At 41.1% G+C, this 17,388-nt stretch overlaps 1 protein-coding gene across 1 annotated transcript in view; it reads right to left on the bottom strand.

The window, feature by feature from the left end:
- Positions 1-3,154: 3,154 nt before the first annotated feature.
- Positions 3,155-17,388, bottom strand: part of Adamts12 (ADAM metallopeptidase with thrombospondin type 1 motif 12) — a 280,702-nt gene continuing 266,468 nt past the window's right edge. Inside the window, exon 24 of the mRNA XM_040757649.1 lies at positions 3,155-6,876. Within this exon, the coding sequence (XP_040613583.1) occupies positions 6,698-6,876 (179 nt within the window). The 3' untranslated portion in view covers positions 3,155-6,697. The remainder of the gene's footprint in view (positions 6,877-17,388) is intronic.

The following is a 17,388-nucleotide window of genomic DNA, read 5'->3' as shown; positions in this document are numbered from 1 at the left end:
TGCTCTCTTACAGGCACTGGAGGATGTGAGCACTATCCCTCCAGGTAGTTATATTTAAAAGAAATGTCACTGGGCCCTTGGGACTCCTGAGCTGTAGGAGATTGGTTCCCAAAGGCAAAATGAAAGAACTTATAGTTTAAGATTTTAGTAAATGTTTTAAGAAAAGGGCCATGGATCTATGCTAACTGTTCTTTAGAACAAGTAGTGAAGTCTCTAGCAACCTTGAGCTCTGCCACACAGTAATTTGGGTGCAAAGGGGTGTGTCACCATACTGCCTTTGGCTACTAGAAACCATGCTGGAGTTTGATTATAATGAGCAATGCAGAGGTTGGAATGTAGATATTTGTTTGTTCTTTTCACACTGTGGTCTAGACTTGATTGAAACTCTTGGGGATTTCCTGCCTTAGGCTCCATAGATCTGGCGTTGGGAATGTGTACCTGCCGACACCCCTAACTTTGGTGAAATGATCTATATCAAGAGCCTTTACCATTTTCAGTATCATGGAGGAGAAATAGCTGCCATTCTGTACTCTGACGTCCTGCTCCACAGAATACATGTTGCCATAAAGTAGTAGCTCTTACAGCAATATACCAGGGAGTAGTTTGTAATTCAGCAGTAGTGGGTGGATCATAGGTTTTCTGAGCACAAATCAGCCTGTTAAGGAGCTGGGATTACACCTTTGGAGCCCTAGTCTGAAGAACACTCAACAACTGGCTGCACGCGTTCAAACTAGAAGATTCACTCTTTTTACTAGAAACTCTGCCTATGGCTTAGCCCTAAAATGGTGTTACACAGTGAGATCTAAAGTGCAAAAAGCAAATCACAAGCCATCAAATCTCTGTCACCTATACCAGGAAAAACTCCATTCTCTAACAGAGAACATCGTGAAGGAGCTGTATTAGGAAAGTATGTAATAGAGAAGGGCCAGCAGGGGACAACGGTAGACTTCTCAGCTGCCTGTTTCTGCCATCATGCCGCAGTCTGCTGCCGTGCTGCCCAACACTGTGGATTCTAACGTCTGGAACCGTAAGCCAAAACAAACTCTCCTCGAAGTTGCCTCGGTGTCAGTGTCACATCCAGCAGCCTGTCTCATGCCTTACTACCCTATGAAAGCCAGCCATTAGGGAGGAAGTTTCCCAGTCAATTAGAGAATGATCTCTCTGTGTCCTGTAGTCAAAGTATGTGGTTTCTTCAGCAACAAGACCTTACCATTTAGTAATGGTGGAAAATCAGGGTTAATGGCAATAGCCTGTGTTGTTTTGGAGACCTCTGGAGATGATGCCCTGATCGACAACTTGTAAGGAGGTATCCAGTCCCCAACAGAGGTTTAAGGCTCACTCATTATCACAGTTCCCCTGCAATGTCAAGATGGTTTTTTTCTTTTAAAAATAATGTTTTTAATGTTTTTTTTAGAATTTCAAACATACACACAATGGATTTTGATTATATTTATTTTCGATTTCTCTCCCTTAACTCCACCCAGACCTACTTCATACTTCTGGACCTTCCCAACTTCCTGTCCTATTTCATTTTTGTTTTTGCATATAAACCTCTGATTTCAATTTGTGATTCCCATATGCTTTCCATCAGTCAAATGTACTTTGAGTCCATATGATATGCAGTTTCTTTTGATCTATTTTAGCAATCCTTTCCAGGGGTTCTAAATTTTATAGTAAGCTCATTTTATTTAACTCCATGCCCTGTTACTATTCCAAGGTGATAATTGCTTTAGCATATATCTTTTCCAACATCAGAACAATTAACATTTTGAATCAGACAAAAAGGGAGGTAGCCATCCTGTAGAATGCCCAGCAGCATGGTTGACCTCCATTGATTAGATGATGGTCAGAATTTCTCTACTCCCACTTGTTGAGACCTAAGACATTCCAGACATTGCTACATGTCTCCCAGGGAACAAAATCTCTCCTGATTAATAGTGTAAAATGTGCAGAATGTGCAGGACACAGCTGGGGCAGAAGTCTGCCTTAGTCTTTCTAGCAGGACCAGGGTGGACTTCCTAGGTCAGAGACATTTGACCAGAATTGTGAAGGGTGAGATAGAGTTCCCTGGTGGTCATAGAATAGGTTTAAAGTACAAGCAGGAAGGTGTCCCTAGCTCTCTTTGATACAGCATTGACCAAACTCATAATTCCTACCGCCCTAAGTACATCCTCAAAAATTCTAGATGTCAGCTGCCCAGTCTCGCTGGCTCCTTTGCAATGCTTTTGCTTATATTGTTTCCTTCTCCATATCAACAGATTTCCCCTTTGCTGCCTGGACTTAGCTCTGCACTGTCTTTGAGAAAAGATAGGCTTCCTCATGCAAACTCTCCTAGAGGGGACTTACTTTCCTGTAAGCATCATGTCTACACTTAGGGTATCAAGAGAGGAAGTCATGATAAAGCTGATGGTCTGACTACACCAGATTCAGTATTGTGAGGTACGTAGGCATCACTTCAGATGTTCATGTTTTTTTTTCAGTTGTTTTATGTGGTGGTTTGAATGAAAATAGCCCCCATAGTCCCTAGCATGAACATCTGAAACATAGTCCCATATGTTTCAGATGGTCATGCTAGGCCCAGTCTCTACCCCCACCCCCCTCTCTGTCTCTGTCTCTCTGTCTCTCTGTCTCTGTCTCTGTCTCTGTCTGTCTCTCTGTCTCTGTCTCTCTCTCTCTCTCTCTCTCTCTCTCTCTCTCTCTCTCTCTCTCTCTCTTCTGCCTGCTCATCCAGAAGCAGAACTCTTAGCTACCTCTCCAGTACCATTTCTGTCTGCATACTCCCATGCTTCCCACCATGGCCACAAATGGCTAAACCTCTGAACTCTAAGCCAGCCCCAATTAAATGTTTTCCTTTTTAAGAGTTGCCAGGTCTCTTCACAGCAATAAAACCCTAACTAAAACACTGCATATTTATGAGTTAATTTCCACTCACTTTATTTCTACTCACCTGGGGTATGATTCATTGGGCACTTGTCTAGGGTTGGGGAGGAGGGAATGTGGGAGTGTAGAAGGGAGAAATTGATAACAACTTCTTCCATTGCTAAGCTCCATGGTAACACTGTGGTGGGTGGTGAAAGCTTCACAGTAGGAGTAAATGAATCACAAGGAAACATCAATGAATTTGGCCAATTATTGATGCCACACAATGACAAGCTATGATTACAAACTGATTTTAATACCGAGGTACTCATCTGATACATAAAGAGTAGGGGGGATCAGCTGGTGAGGGAGCATAGGGACACAGAGAAGACAATGAGTTAGCTATGTATGTCATACCACCATTTGTGAGGGCAATGATAGGTAGAAAGACATTTCCCTCACCACATCATTTTTAGTGACATAGCAAAATAAAAATATGTAAATTTAAAAAAGATATTTGAATTAGCACAAGAGCATATCAAATATATTGGCTAGGTTATAGCACCAGGAAGCTCAGGACATATGGCCTTTCCCTGGAAAAGCAGATGACTGTGGGTTGAGCACCAGACAGGCAGTCCCAGAGCTTTATCTTGAAGTGAAAAAGGAGAAAGCGAAGACTTATACTCTCTTGGTTTACAATATGAAGCTTTCAGAGAACTTCAGCTAGCTAGATGGGAAGTTAGGACCTGAAATACTCAAATTACATTTCAGATTATTGATGGAGCTGGTTAAAAATAGACTCTCTGAAAACAATGTGTTGGAATACCAGTGGAGACACAGCTGTCTCAGTAGAACAGGAAGGGCTATGTGTGCTCTTAAGAAAACCTATGCCTGAACGGTTAGTCCTACACAAGAAAACAATCCTTTATTACAGGATATGATTCATAACAAAGTATTCATTATGAAGTTTCCAGGAAAGTTGTTCTCTTATGGAATAGTACTGTTTTGATGTTCAAGAATTAAATAGCCTATGACTTTTTGGAGACGAGCTAAGTCTACTACTCTGAAAAGCAATGTAAACCCAACATGATGCATTTAAGCACAGGGCCCTGTGATAGACCTCACTGGTTCTTGGTAAGTGTATTATCCAGTGTCTCACACTTTCAAGGTGAAGGAGGACATGGGTGAAAGAAAACATGGCTTCATATTTGACCTTGTGAAGATACTACCCAGTTCTTGCTGCCAGAGTCATCCTCACATTCAAGGTTCTTCTAGCATCTCAAGCACCAAGGATCTATGGTGTTCTGATAACCCATAGCTGAGCAGATGACTGGTGACTCCAACAGCAAGCACAAATGACACATGTCATAGGACAGTCTCACTATGGTAGAAGAAAGTGATGGCCATGATGCATGATCAGAGGAAAGTACCTGGCCAGACTTTCTCCATGGGCCTTTGATATTCTCCACCCCATGGGCAACAAATGACATGGTTTATTTTTTGCATTGGGAAATCTGGCCTATTTATTTTGCTGAGGTCAGTAGGAATCCAGGTTTGTTCCTGAGTTTTCTAAGCCTGGTCACACACAGGACTCCGATGTCATGTACTTTACCTTGTGCTAGAACAGTGCCAGGCTAAGTTAAATTCACATGGCTTACTAAATGAATCCTTCTGAAAGCCTAGACTACTAGTCTTTCTCCTTTAAGGTTCTCCTGAAATTCATGCCACTCACAGAAAAATGTAAGTATTTCTCTGAAATTGCTATTTTACCAGAGTTTGTCATTGACCTGCAATGTTTATATTTAAAGGCAGAATGCAAGAAACTAGGCTTAACTACACATAAATTCCCTGGCTTCAGCAAACAGATGCTTTCTCCTATTTCTGGTATACCTTGAATTTTATCCAAAACTCAGTGTTTTGTTTTCCACAGGAATTTAATGAACACTAGTGGCTTGAAAAGAGTTTAATAAAAGTATTGGTCAGTGGTGGTGCAAGCCTTTAAATCTCAGCATTTGGGAGGCAGAGACAGGCAGATCTCTGTGAGTTGGAGGCCAGTCTGTCTACAGAGTGAGTTCCAGGACAGCCATGACTACTCAGAGAAACCCTCTCTCAAAAAGCCAAAAAAAAAAGAGTTTAAAAGCACATAATATATAATGCTGCATTCATGGTCATAGCAAATAAAACTGGCATTGGCCAGCAACACCATTTCACAAAAAGCAGAAGATGTCTATCTGGAAGCTCACGTATACTTAGCCAGTCATATAACTACTAGCTAATGTTTCTGTTAGTTCTGCCACCATCTAGGTATTAGCACCAGGTTCAATAGCACCGTTCTTCTGAATGGATAGATAACTACAGTGGAATACTGTACTCCAGAAAGATGATGATGTATTTTGGTGCATAAGCCTACAACTATGTGATCCATCACATGGAGGAACACATTGCCTCCCATCCTGCCAAGAGCTGGTTCTGAGGTCTTTCTCCGGGGCTTCTATCTTTCCTCAAACCCATCCTTTCTGTCTAGGTTCAGTCCATAGGTTCACCTTGGTAATCACAGCCTACCCTGCCTTCATTGGAGGCAATGACTGGAGTAAGCTTTCTATTTCAGGATTCTGGACCCTCTTGACTTGTAGGGTAACTTGACAAGGTAACTTAGCTTTTGTTTTTGATTCTGTGTGTATGATTGTATGTATGCATATGTGTTGCTAGAGATCAAATCTACAGCCTTGCATGTGCTAAATATGCATTCTACCCCAACTCTATATCTTTAGAGGCAAAGGACTTTTAAGAGTCATTAATGGGTACACTAAGTAGATCATCTCTCTCACTTTTTAGAATTCTTTTCCTTCTATCTAAACTATACATTTTCATTAAATTCCTAGCCTTGGTACAATTTACTTAATTCTTTAAAATGGTTTAACTTATCCCTTCACGTTTTCTCTCAGGAGAGATAGGGTGAGTTGGTAGCCATCACCCTAGTCATAGCAGTTTTTGTGTAAAATCCTTCTGCACTGGGTTGATGGTAGGACCTGAGGTTGTTACCCGAATAGAGGCAGGACAGGAGAGAGTCATTTGTTCTGTGGAGGAACTCACAAAGCCAGGAAAATTCAAAGAACAAAGGCTAGCAACAAGTTGACTTGTGTTCATTTGCATATTTAGGACTATTAATAGAAACTGAACTGAAGTCAGAGATGAATTCTGAATCACTGGCCTAATTCCCCTGGGCCCCATTGATGTCTGTGTGTCCTTAATCTCGATTCTCCATGGTCTGTCCTAAGATTTGAGACTTCCACTTGTGAATTCCTGCAGGGATGGAAGGAAGACTGAGGGCCAGCTAGCATTCTCTTCCTGTCCTTATTGTCTACTGAATAAATGTTCCTCAGAATTACCCCAGTGGCTTACCCAAGGCAGCCAAGGAGGATAGATTCATGAAGACAAATTAAAAAGATTATATGTTCCCTGGGTAAGTGTGGCTGTTTCTTGACACTCTTGAGGTAGTTTGGAAACAAAACAAAACAAAACAAAACAAAAAAACCCTGTTCTCTATTTTTTTTTTTATCATTAAAGGGGAAAACTTGCCTAATCTAGAACTTTCCCCAGGAACTCATCTCAGTTGCTTCCTAATTCTCTCAAATACTTTGTCTTCTTATGAGGGAGTTGCCAGCACCAAGCTTTCTGTGAGGAACATTTTGTGGCTAGACAAACACTGCATTTTGTTTTGTTATGATCCCAAGTTGAACCTAGAATGTGTAAAGTGAAATATTAATGAAGTGGCCTTCTGGGCGGTGTTCTTGGGCAGCAGGCTGTGGAGGTCGATGATGGTGGCTTCTTCCTGAACCTAGAGGGTGTCGTGATTTGGGAGCAACTGCTGTTTTCTTTGCCTTTGGATGTGGGTGCTCTGTGTCTGTGGACATGAGAGACAGCACTGTGCTCTCACGGAGGACACAGAGCATTTCTTCATGGATTTTAGTGTTTGGCAGAAGCTGGCTGAGAGCCTGTCCTTTGTACATGTTAAATCTGTGGGACAAGAAAACAATAAGTAAATCACAGGTGGTAATTAACACAGAGAGCCTCCCCTGGTGACTGCATAGAGAATGAGAGGCTGTGAAGTACTTGGCCCTCAACAGGTCCTACATCTAGCACCTCTCTCCTCAAGGCTCAGGGATATTTGAGTAAGAAGGGGAAGAAAGATTGTAGGAGCCTGACACTCCCAGGAATCCCTGCTCTGCCCTTTACATCAAACCAGAAAAGCAAAACTTGTCTCTTCTCAATAAAAGGAACTCAGAGAGTGTGTGAATCTCCTCTCCTCCCCTCCCTCTCTCCCCTTCCCCCTCCCCTTCCCCCCCCCTAGTGAAATCATGGCTCTTAGAGGAAAATCTACAACCACTTATTTACTATACCAGCATAACCCCTAACAACAAGCTGCAAGTATTCATCCCTGTACACACAGTAAGTGTAGTCTTCATCTCTCGTCAAAGAAACTTCCCTTTGCAACAGATAAAGACCATTACAGAAAATCACAACCAGTCAAAATACAAAATTGTGGAGCCCTATCCCATTGGATACATCCACAAAACCCTCCCATACCTAAAGCTCAGGGGACATTTTGGAAGAGGAGGTAAAAAATTTGTAAGAACCCAAAGAACAGGGAGTTTGCGGTGGGATCCTATCTCCTAGTAATAGCAGAAGCTACACCAATACAGTCTCCCCAACAGGACTGCCCAAACATGGGATGAACAAGGGTGACAACAATGTTCTTCCTTTCTGAAACCTGAAGGCTCCCAAGAAACTAAGTAACCCAGCGTTGTATAGCTGGGATATGATGTCATCTCAGTGCTTCTAAAGCTTTGCTCCAGGAGAATGAGTCTCCTGGACTGATGATTCAGAATTGGGGGAGGAACTTACATGGACAAGTGTCCCATGCCCATAACAGTTTAATTTGCTCAAAAATGGGGAACACCCTGTCAGGGTATGTTACTATCTAATGACTAAAAGAGTTTTACTCTGTTGCCTGATCTTGAGAACTTGAGGCTCTCAGAGTCCTGCAAACATTCCCGCTTCTGAAGTCCTATTGTTCTAGAGAGGAGATCCAGGAGCAACAAGAGAGGATGGAGAGGGCCTGTGTTGGTGGTTTGTATCTGGCCTGTGTCTAGCAAGCCATTTAGACAATGATCAAGAAACCCCACATTATGGCGGGGCATAATTATACCAGTTCTATTTAGTACTGTAAAACAATGAAGGTTTCTGTACTTCAGCCAGCTGGATCCCAGCCCTGAGGTACACACAATGCTTGCAATTAGGGGCAGCTTGGAGAGCAGATCCCCGTTTTCATATGTCTATTCAACAGCATCCTTGGACATTTAAAATGACAGTTATATGCCTTTTCTCCTAAAGGCAGATTGGTCTAAGTTGATGAAATTGTATTTTTCCCACGAAAGAAAATGTCAATAGTGCTGACAGTTTCCATAAGACTGAGAGCTCCCTAATGCCAGGACAACGTACTCACAACATTTAGCACTCAAAAGAAGCATCTCCTGATCAACAATGCTGTGGAATGAGGGAATGAATAAGTCCTAGACAACCAGAAAATTCAGCAGAAAATTTACAGACTCAAGTGTTTATTTGTTGGATTATTATTTAATCATTTCTACTCCTCATTGGTCGAACCAAACAGTAAGAACAAGAATTACAATGAAAACCTGGCATGTTGTCAGAAATATAGTGGTGGGGAATTTGCCCAGCATATGGAAAGTCCTCAGCTTATTCTCAGCACTACAAAACAAAACAAGAACACCAAAAAAACCCCAAGAAAATAGGTATAATAATTTTGCTTACAAAAACAAAACTCCAAGAGCGAAGCGGCGGTTCTTCCAGCAGCATCAGGTAAACAGGCCGGCTTCCCGGCCTGTGCTCCAGTGCCTGCAGATCCCCTGGGAACTGCACAGAGCTCCCAATCCAGGCGGGAGCCAAGCACCCAGACCCCAGGTCTTCTCTCCCACCAACGAGACCAGGAAACCAGAGGACCCAGGGAGACTAGGGGAGTAGCTGTTCTGGATCAAGTACAACAGGACCCAGCATAGGGTCCAGGGGACCAGGTAAGAGGATAAGCGCCCCAGATTCCTGTTCTTCTTCTCCACCCACGGGACCAGCATTCGGACAAGGAATAGAAGAACCACCAGATTATTGGACTTGCTAGCACCCACCAAAAGGGAACACTGGTCCCCAGACCAGTAAGGGGCTCTTTCTGTACCCACTAGAAGAAGAGATGGGAAAGAGACAATACAAAAACACAGTCAGCAACAGAAAAACAAATATGACACCGCCAGATTCTAGAGACTCCACACCAGCAAGACCCCAACATTCCAATGCAGACGAAGCAGAAGAGAACGACCTTAAAAGCACTTTCATGAAAATGATAGAGGCCCTAAAAGAGGATATTGGAAAATCCCTCAAAGAAATGGAAGAAAAAACAAACCAAAAAATGCAAGAATTGGAAGAAAAAACAAACCAAAAAAGGCAGAAAATGGAAGAAGAAATGAAGCAAAAAATGCAAAAAATGGAAGAAAAAACAAAGCAAAAATTGCAAGAATTGGAAGAAGAATCATACCAAAAAAGGCAGGAAATGGAAGAAGAAACAAAGCAAAAAATGCAAGAAATGGTAGAAAAAACAAAGCAAAAAATGAAAAAAATGGAAGAAGAAACAAACCAAAAAAGGCAGGAAATGGAAGAAGAAACAAAGCACAAAATGCGAGAAATGGAACAAAAAACAAACCAAAAAATGCAAGAAATGGAAGAAAGAACAAACCAAAAAATTCATAAAAGGCAACAAACGGACGAACAGATAAACAGAAAATTGCAAGAAGCAATGCAAACACTGCAAGGGTTGAAAACTGAAATAGAGTCTTAAAAAAAACACAATCTGAAGAAAGGCAGAAAATAGAAAAGCTGGACAAACAGACAGGCACTACCAATACAAGCATTACCAACAGAATAGAAGAGATGGAAGAGAGAATCTCAAGTGTTGAAGATACGCTAGGAGAAATGGATTTATCAACCAAAGAAAACCTTAAATCCAACAAATCCTTAACACAAAACATCCAGGAAATATGGGACACCATGAAAAGACCAAACCTAAGAATAATAGGTATAGAAGAAGGAGAAGAAATCCAGCTCAAAGGGGCAGAAGGCATATTCAACAAAATCATAGAAGAAAACTTTCCCAACCTTAAGAAAGACATGCCAATGAAGGTACAAGAAGCCTACAGAACACCAAATAGAGTGGACCACAAAAAAAATCCCTCGCCACATAATAATCAAGACCCCAAACATACAGAATAAAGAAAGAATATTAAGAGCAGCTAAGGAAAAAGGTCAAGTAACATATAAAGGCAGACCTATCAGAATTACACCTGATTTCTCCATGGAAACGCTGAAAGCCAGAAGGTCCTGGATAGATATTCTACCTACACTAAGAGACCACGGTTGCCAGCCCAGACTACTATACCCGGCAAAGCTCTCAATCACTATAGACCGAGAAAACAAGATATTCCATGACAAAACTAGATTCAAGCAATATGTGTCCACTAACCCAGCCCTACAGAAAATTTTGGAAGGAAAACTCCAACCCAAGGAAGCTAACTACAACCAGAAAAACATAAGCATTAGAGAATCTCTCTCTACCAACAGCCAAAAGAACAAAGGGGTGAAATTCCACACATAATTCCACCAACAACAACCATCGCAAATCGAAGAAGGATGAGCAATCATTGGTCATTAATATCCCTCAATATTAATGGCCTTAACTCACCCATAAAAAGACACAGACTAGCAGATTGGATTCGAAGACAGAACCCTTCCTTCTGCTGCATACAGGAAACACACCTCACCCTTAAAGACAGACATTACCTGAGAATTAAAGGTTGGGAAAAATTTTTCAATCGAATGGACCCAAGAAACAAGCCAGGGTAGCAATCCTAATATCTAACAAACTAGACTTTAAAATAAAATCAATCAAAAGAGATGAAGGAGGTCATTACATACTCATCACAGGTGAAACCCACCAAGAGGAAGTGTCTATTCTGAACATCTATGCCCCAAATACAAAGGCATCCACATTCGTTAAAGAAACATTATTAGAACTTAAATCTCATCTAAAGCCCCACACAGTTATAGTGGGAGATTTCAACACACCACTCTCACCACTAGACAGGAATACCAAACAGAAACTCAACAAAGAAGCAAAAGGGCTAATAGAAGTAATGAACCAACTGGGATTAACAGATATCTATAGAACATTTCATCCACATAAAAAAGAATATACCTTCTTCTCACCACCACATGGAACCTTCTCAAAAATCGACCACATACTTGGCAACATATCAAAACTCAGCAGCTACAAAAAAATTGGAATAACTCCATGCATCTTATCAGACCACCATGCTTTAAAATTAGAATTCAACAACACAAATTGCAGAAAACCTACAAACTCATGGAAATTGAATAATGCTCAACTGCACCATCCCTGGGTCAAAGAGGAAATAAAAAAAATTAAAGACTTCCTCGAATTCAATGAGAATGAAGACACAACATACCCAAACCTATGGGACACTTTGAAAGCAGTGCTACGGGGAAGTTCATAGCGCTAAATGCTCACATGAAGAAACAGGAGAACAGTTATACCAGAGAATTAACATCACAGCTGAAAGCTCTAGAACACAAAGAAGCACACTCCCCCAGGAGGAGTAGACGCCAGGAAATAATCAAATTGAGGGCTGAAATCAATAAAGTAGAAACCAGGAAAACAATACAAAGAATCAACGCAACGAAGAGTTGGTTCTTTGAGAAAATCAACAAGGTAGACAAACCTTTGTCCAAACTTACCAAACAGCAGAGAGTGAACACGCAAATTAACAAAATTAGAAATGAAAAGGGGGACATAACAACAGACTCTGAGGAAATCCAGAGAATCATTAGGTCATACTTTGAAAACCTGTACTCCACAAAATTCGAAAATTTAAAGGAAATGGATGACTTCCTGGACAGCTATCAATTGCCAAAACTAAATCAAGAACAGATAAGCAATTTAAATAGACCTATAACCCCTATGGAAATAGAAGCTGTCATCAAAAGTCTCCCAACCAAAAAAAGCCCAGGTCCAGATGGCCTCAGTGCAGAATTCTACCAGAAATTCAAAGAACAGCTCATACCAATTCTTCTCAAAGTGTTCCACACAATAGAAGCAGAAGGGTCTTTGCCAAACTCTTTCTATGAGGCTTCAATAACCTTGATCCCCAAGCCACACAAAGATACAACTAAGAAAGAGAACTTCAGACCAATATCCCTCATGAACATTGATGCAAAAATACTCAATAAAATACTGGCAAATCGGATCCAAGAACACATCAAAACAATCATTCACCATGATCAAGTAGGTTTCATCCCAGAAATGCAGGGATGGTTCAACATACGAAAATCCATCAACGTAATCCACCATATAAACAAGCTGAAAAACAAAAATCACATGATCATCTCACTAGATGCTGAAAAAGCCTTTGACAAAATCCAACACCCCTTCATGATAAAGGTCTTGGAGAGATCTGGGATAACAGGGACATACTTAAACATAATAAAAGCTATATACAGTAAACCAACAGCCAACATCAAACTAAATGGACAGAAACTCAATGCAATTCCTCTAAAATCAGGAACAAAACAAGGCTGTCCACTCTCTCCATACCTTTTCAACATGGTACTTGAAGTCCTAGCTATTGCCATATGACAACAAAGGGGGATCAAGGGGATACAAATTGGGAAGGAAGAGGTCAAACTTTCACTGTTTGCAGACGATATGATAGTTTACATCAATGACCCAAAGAACTCTACCAGGGAACTCTTACAGCTGATTAACACCTTCAGCAAAGTGGCAGGCTACAAGATCAACTCAAGAAAATCAGTAGCCCTACTATATACAGATGATAAAAGGGCTGAAAGAGAAATCAGAGAAACATCACCCTTTACAATTGCCACAAACAACATAAAATACCTTGGGGTAACGCTAACCAAACAAGTGAAAGACCTGTATCGTAAGAACTTTGAATCTTTAAAGAAAGAAATTAAAGAAGCCCTCAGAAAATGGAAAGATCTCCCATGCTCTTGGATAGGTAGGATCAATGTAGTAAAAATGGCAATCCTGCCAAAAGCAATCTACAGATTCAATGCAATCCCCATTCAAATCCCAGCACAGTTCTTCACAGACCTTGAAAGAACAATAATCAATTTTGTATGGAAAAACAAAAGACCCAGGATAGCCAAAACAACCCTGTTCAACAAGGCAACGTCCGGAGGCATCACCATCCCTGACCTCAAGCTCTATTACAGAGCTATAGTCCTGAAAACAGCTTGGTATTGGCACAAAAATAGACAGGTAGACCAATGGAATCGAATTGAAAACCCGGGTATTAACCCACACACGTACGAACATCTGATCTTTGACAAAGAAGCTAAAAATATACAATGGAATAAAGAAAGCATCTTCAACAAATGGTGCTGGCATAATTGGAGACTGGCATGTAGAAGAATGCAGATCGATCCATGTCTATCGCCATGCACAAAACTTAAGTCCAAATGGATCAAAGACCTCAACATAAATCCAGCCACACTGAACCTCTTAGAAGAGAAAGTGGGTGGTACCCTTGAACGAATTGGTACAGGAGACAGCTTCCTGAACATAACACCAGTAGCACAGGCAGTAAGATCAACAATTAATAAATGGGACCTAGTGAAACTGAGAAGCTTCTGTAAGGCAAAGGACACAGTCAGCAAGACAAAAAGGCAGCCCACAGAATGGGAAAAAATATTCACTAATCCCACATCTGACAGAGGGTTGATCTCCAAAATTTACAAAGAACTCAAGAAGCAAGTCTCCAAAACACCAAAGGACCCTATTAAAAAGTGGGCTGCAGAACTAAATAGAGAGTTTTCAATAGAGGAGTCTAAAATGGCTGAGAGGCACTTGAGAAAGTGCTCAACATCCTTAGCCATCCGGGAAATGCAAAGCAAAACAACTCTCAGATACCATCTCACCCCTGTCAGAATGGCTAAAATCAAAAACACCAATGACAATTTATGCTGGAGAGGATGTGGTGAAAGGGGACACTCCTCCATTGCTGGTGGGAGTGCCAACTGGTTCAGCCACTTTGGAAATCAGTGTGGAGATTCCTCAGAAAAATGGGAATAAACCTACCACAAGACCCAGCAACTCCACTCTTAGGCATATATCCAAAAGATGCCCATTCATACAACAAAGATGTCTGTTCCACTATGTTCATAGCAGCTTTATTTGTAATTGCCAGAACGTGGAAGCAACCTAGATGTCCCTCACCTGAAGAGTGGATAGAGAAAATGTGGTACATCTACACAATGGAGTACTATTCAGCAGAAAAAAGTAATGGAATCATGAGATTCGCAGGCAAATGGATGACACTAGAAGAAACCATCCTGAGTGAGGTAACCCAGTCACAAAAAGAGAAACATGGCATGTACTCTCTCATATATGGATTTTAGACATAGATCTGGCGAGTGCCAGCCTACAATCCTATGGCCAGAGAGTCTGGGAAACAGAAACTTTATTTAGTGGCTGATCGAAGAAGAGGCAGACTCCCTTGGTTAAGTACTCAGCTGAACACGAGAAAGCCAGTAACAGAGAGGGAGGACTGATGATCAAAGGGATTAAGACTGGGCTGGTTTAACCCCCAGAAACAGCTGACCAGACAAAGGTTAACTCTTGAATCCCAGGCATTAGCCTGGGAAGCCAGCATGGGACTGATCAAGACCCCCTGAATCTGGGTGTCAGTGAAGAGGCCTAGGGAATCTATTGAGCCTTGGGCAGCAGATCAGTACCCATCCCAAGTATACACACGGACTTTGGACTCCAATAGAACAATGAGAGGTGCACTCTCACCCAGAACTCTTGGGAAAGGGTCTAGGCCCTGCCCTATATGAAATGACACACTATGGACACCCCCATGGAGGGCCTCACCCTCCCTGGAGAAATGAGAGTATAACGGGGGGGGGGGGGGAGGGCACGGGAGGAAGGGAGGGAATGGGAGAGGGACCTGGAACTGACTTGTGAAGCAACCTTGATTCTTATCTAAATTTAAACTGGAAAATAAAATAAAAAAAATTTGCCCTTTGAACCTGAAAAAAAAAAAAACAAAACTCCAAACTCTACCTGTTTGTAAAAGGTTTTATAATCTGACATGTTTGTTTTAATTTATATTTTAAGTCATTAAAATTCAGATGGATGAGTGTAACTTTATATGCCTAGGAGATGTCAGAATCTCACACCTGTTCCTCTAGTTCTTGCAACCTCCTGACTCTTCCCCCACAATGAGCAGGGGAAAGCAAGGGTGGTCTCAACTCTACAGAAAGAACTGCAGGCAACAAAAGAATGCTGAGAGCAGGAGAAATAGTCTTCTCCAGGGAAGAAGACACCAACTGGGTATCAAATACCAAGTGGTCAGTCCTGAAAACATACATGCAGGTGGCATACAGACTGAACAGGTTTTACTTTTATATATCACACATGTAACAACAATTAAAGAAAAAGGAATTTTGTGAATTTGGAAGAGAGAAAGTGGGTGTACTTTGGAAGGTTTAGAGGGAGGAAAGAAAGGGGGAAACCATGAAATTATATTAATCTTAAAAATACTTTAAAATTCAGATGGTAGGTAAAGGAAGTAAAATGGCCTAGGTGTCTTGTGTGAACTCATATTAGATCTTACATAATGGATATAGGGTATTTATTATGATGCCTAACTGGGAAGAATATTGGTATTGAATAATTTGGTTTCAAAGCTTCTTGGTGTATATGGGATCAGGATAGGTGATTGGCTTCTTAAGTCAAAGAATTTCTTGCAACTGTTCTTTCCTGATGCCTCTCTCTGAGTAAGCACGAAGCTAGTAATTAACTTTGGTTGCCCTGGTAATTACTGGTGAGTGAAATTCATTGTTATTTACAGCAGCTGCCAGCTAACTTTTAGTCACAGTCTATTCAGTCTGAGATTCAAGATGAAAAGTATAATCTTTACATTTAGTTCAGTTTTGGTTAGTGAATATTTTATTGTCCATCATTAGGACAGTTAAAAATAATCTACATATGTTAAAGATAACCCATAACAGGTATGATCAAAGTAGACCAGATGGTGGCTTTCATTTTATAAAACTACATCATAGGAGGGGTTCAATAGTGTCAACATTTTAAAACCATGGTTTAATAGCAAGTTATAAGATGAAATCAAAAGAAGATCTCCAAATTGGCTCCTTAATCTATGGTAGAATGCCCTTCAAATTCTAACAGGCACCTGGATCATCCATGGAATGTTTCAGGGCCTGGTCTGATCCAGTAGGTTTGGGATGATCACAGTCTGAGATCCACTATTTGCAGCAAACCCCTGGCAGACACTGATTCAGCTTGTCCAGGCACCACACTTTGAGTAGTATGAGTTTGGCAGTTCTGTAAAAGAGCCCTCACTGGTTTCTTTGTCTATTTCCAGGGGACAACAGAAGCCGCCCTCAAGTGCAAAGATCAGAAAGAAGCTGCAGGTTATAGTCAAATGTACAGTATTTATCCCCCAGGACTCAGGATTTCCAACGCAGACTTCTCCTGGCCTCCACACCTACATAGTAAACAAAGCACAGGCCACTCTGACCCAAGGAATTAACAAAGCCCTTAACAAACATGTCCTAGCCCACACACATGTGACTTTCAGTCATTCCCAATCCCACCCTGACACAGTACCCTCATTGTCTCTGTTACCGAGCTAAGAAATCCAGGCACTGGCTTTTCTCTCTTCCTCCTGCCACACACTCCAGACGCTTGCAAATAGCAGCCCGATCTTTTATTTCTTTCTTTCTGTCTGTACTTCAGCTGTTCATTCCCCATGTACCCTTTACATGGAGTAAACTACAGTCTCCTAATTGGAATCTTTCTTTTCTTTTCTCTTCTTTCTTTCTTTTTTCTTTCCTTCTTTCTTTCTCTCTCTCTTTCTTTCTTTCCCTTTTTCTTTCCTTTAAAATATTTTGAGTTTATAGTTATAACTTTTCTCCCTTCCTGTTCTTCCCTTTAACTTGACCCCTATATACCTCTCTTTTCTCTCTTTCAAACTCATGGATTCTTCTTGCATTAATTGTTATTACATGCATACATGTATATATAAATACAGATATATTTCTAAATATAGCCTGCTCAGTCTGTATAATGTTACTTGCAGTGTCTGTTTTCAGGGCTGACCACTTGAGTTTGAATAACCAATCAGTGTGCTCTTCCCTGAGTAAGGCTATTTTTCCCACTCTGAGCATCTCTCAGTTGCAAGTACTTCTTTGTACATGGTTAAGGCTTCACGGGATTTTCCAATCAATGTTGGCAAACACCTAAGACTCAAGGAACATTGTGGAAGAAGGGGCAGAAAGACTGTTAGAGTCAGTTCATGGAGTTTGCTGTGACAGTGTGTCTTCCAGTAATGTCAGAAT

This window comes from Mesocricetus auratus, unplaced genomic scaffold (genome assembly GCF_017639785.1).
Source record: "Mesocricetus auratus isolate SY011 unplaced genomic scaffold, BCM_Maur_2.0 Super-Scaffold_100015, whole genome shotgun sequence".
Taxonomy (NCBI): Eukaryota; Metazoa; Chordata; class Mammalia; order Rodentia; family Cricetidae; genus Mesocricetus; species Mesocricetus auratus.
This window is presented reverse-complemented; position numbering and strand designations above follow the sequence as displayed.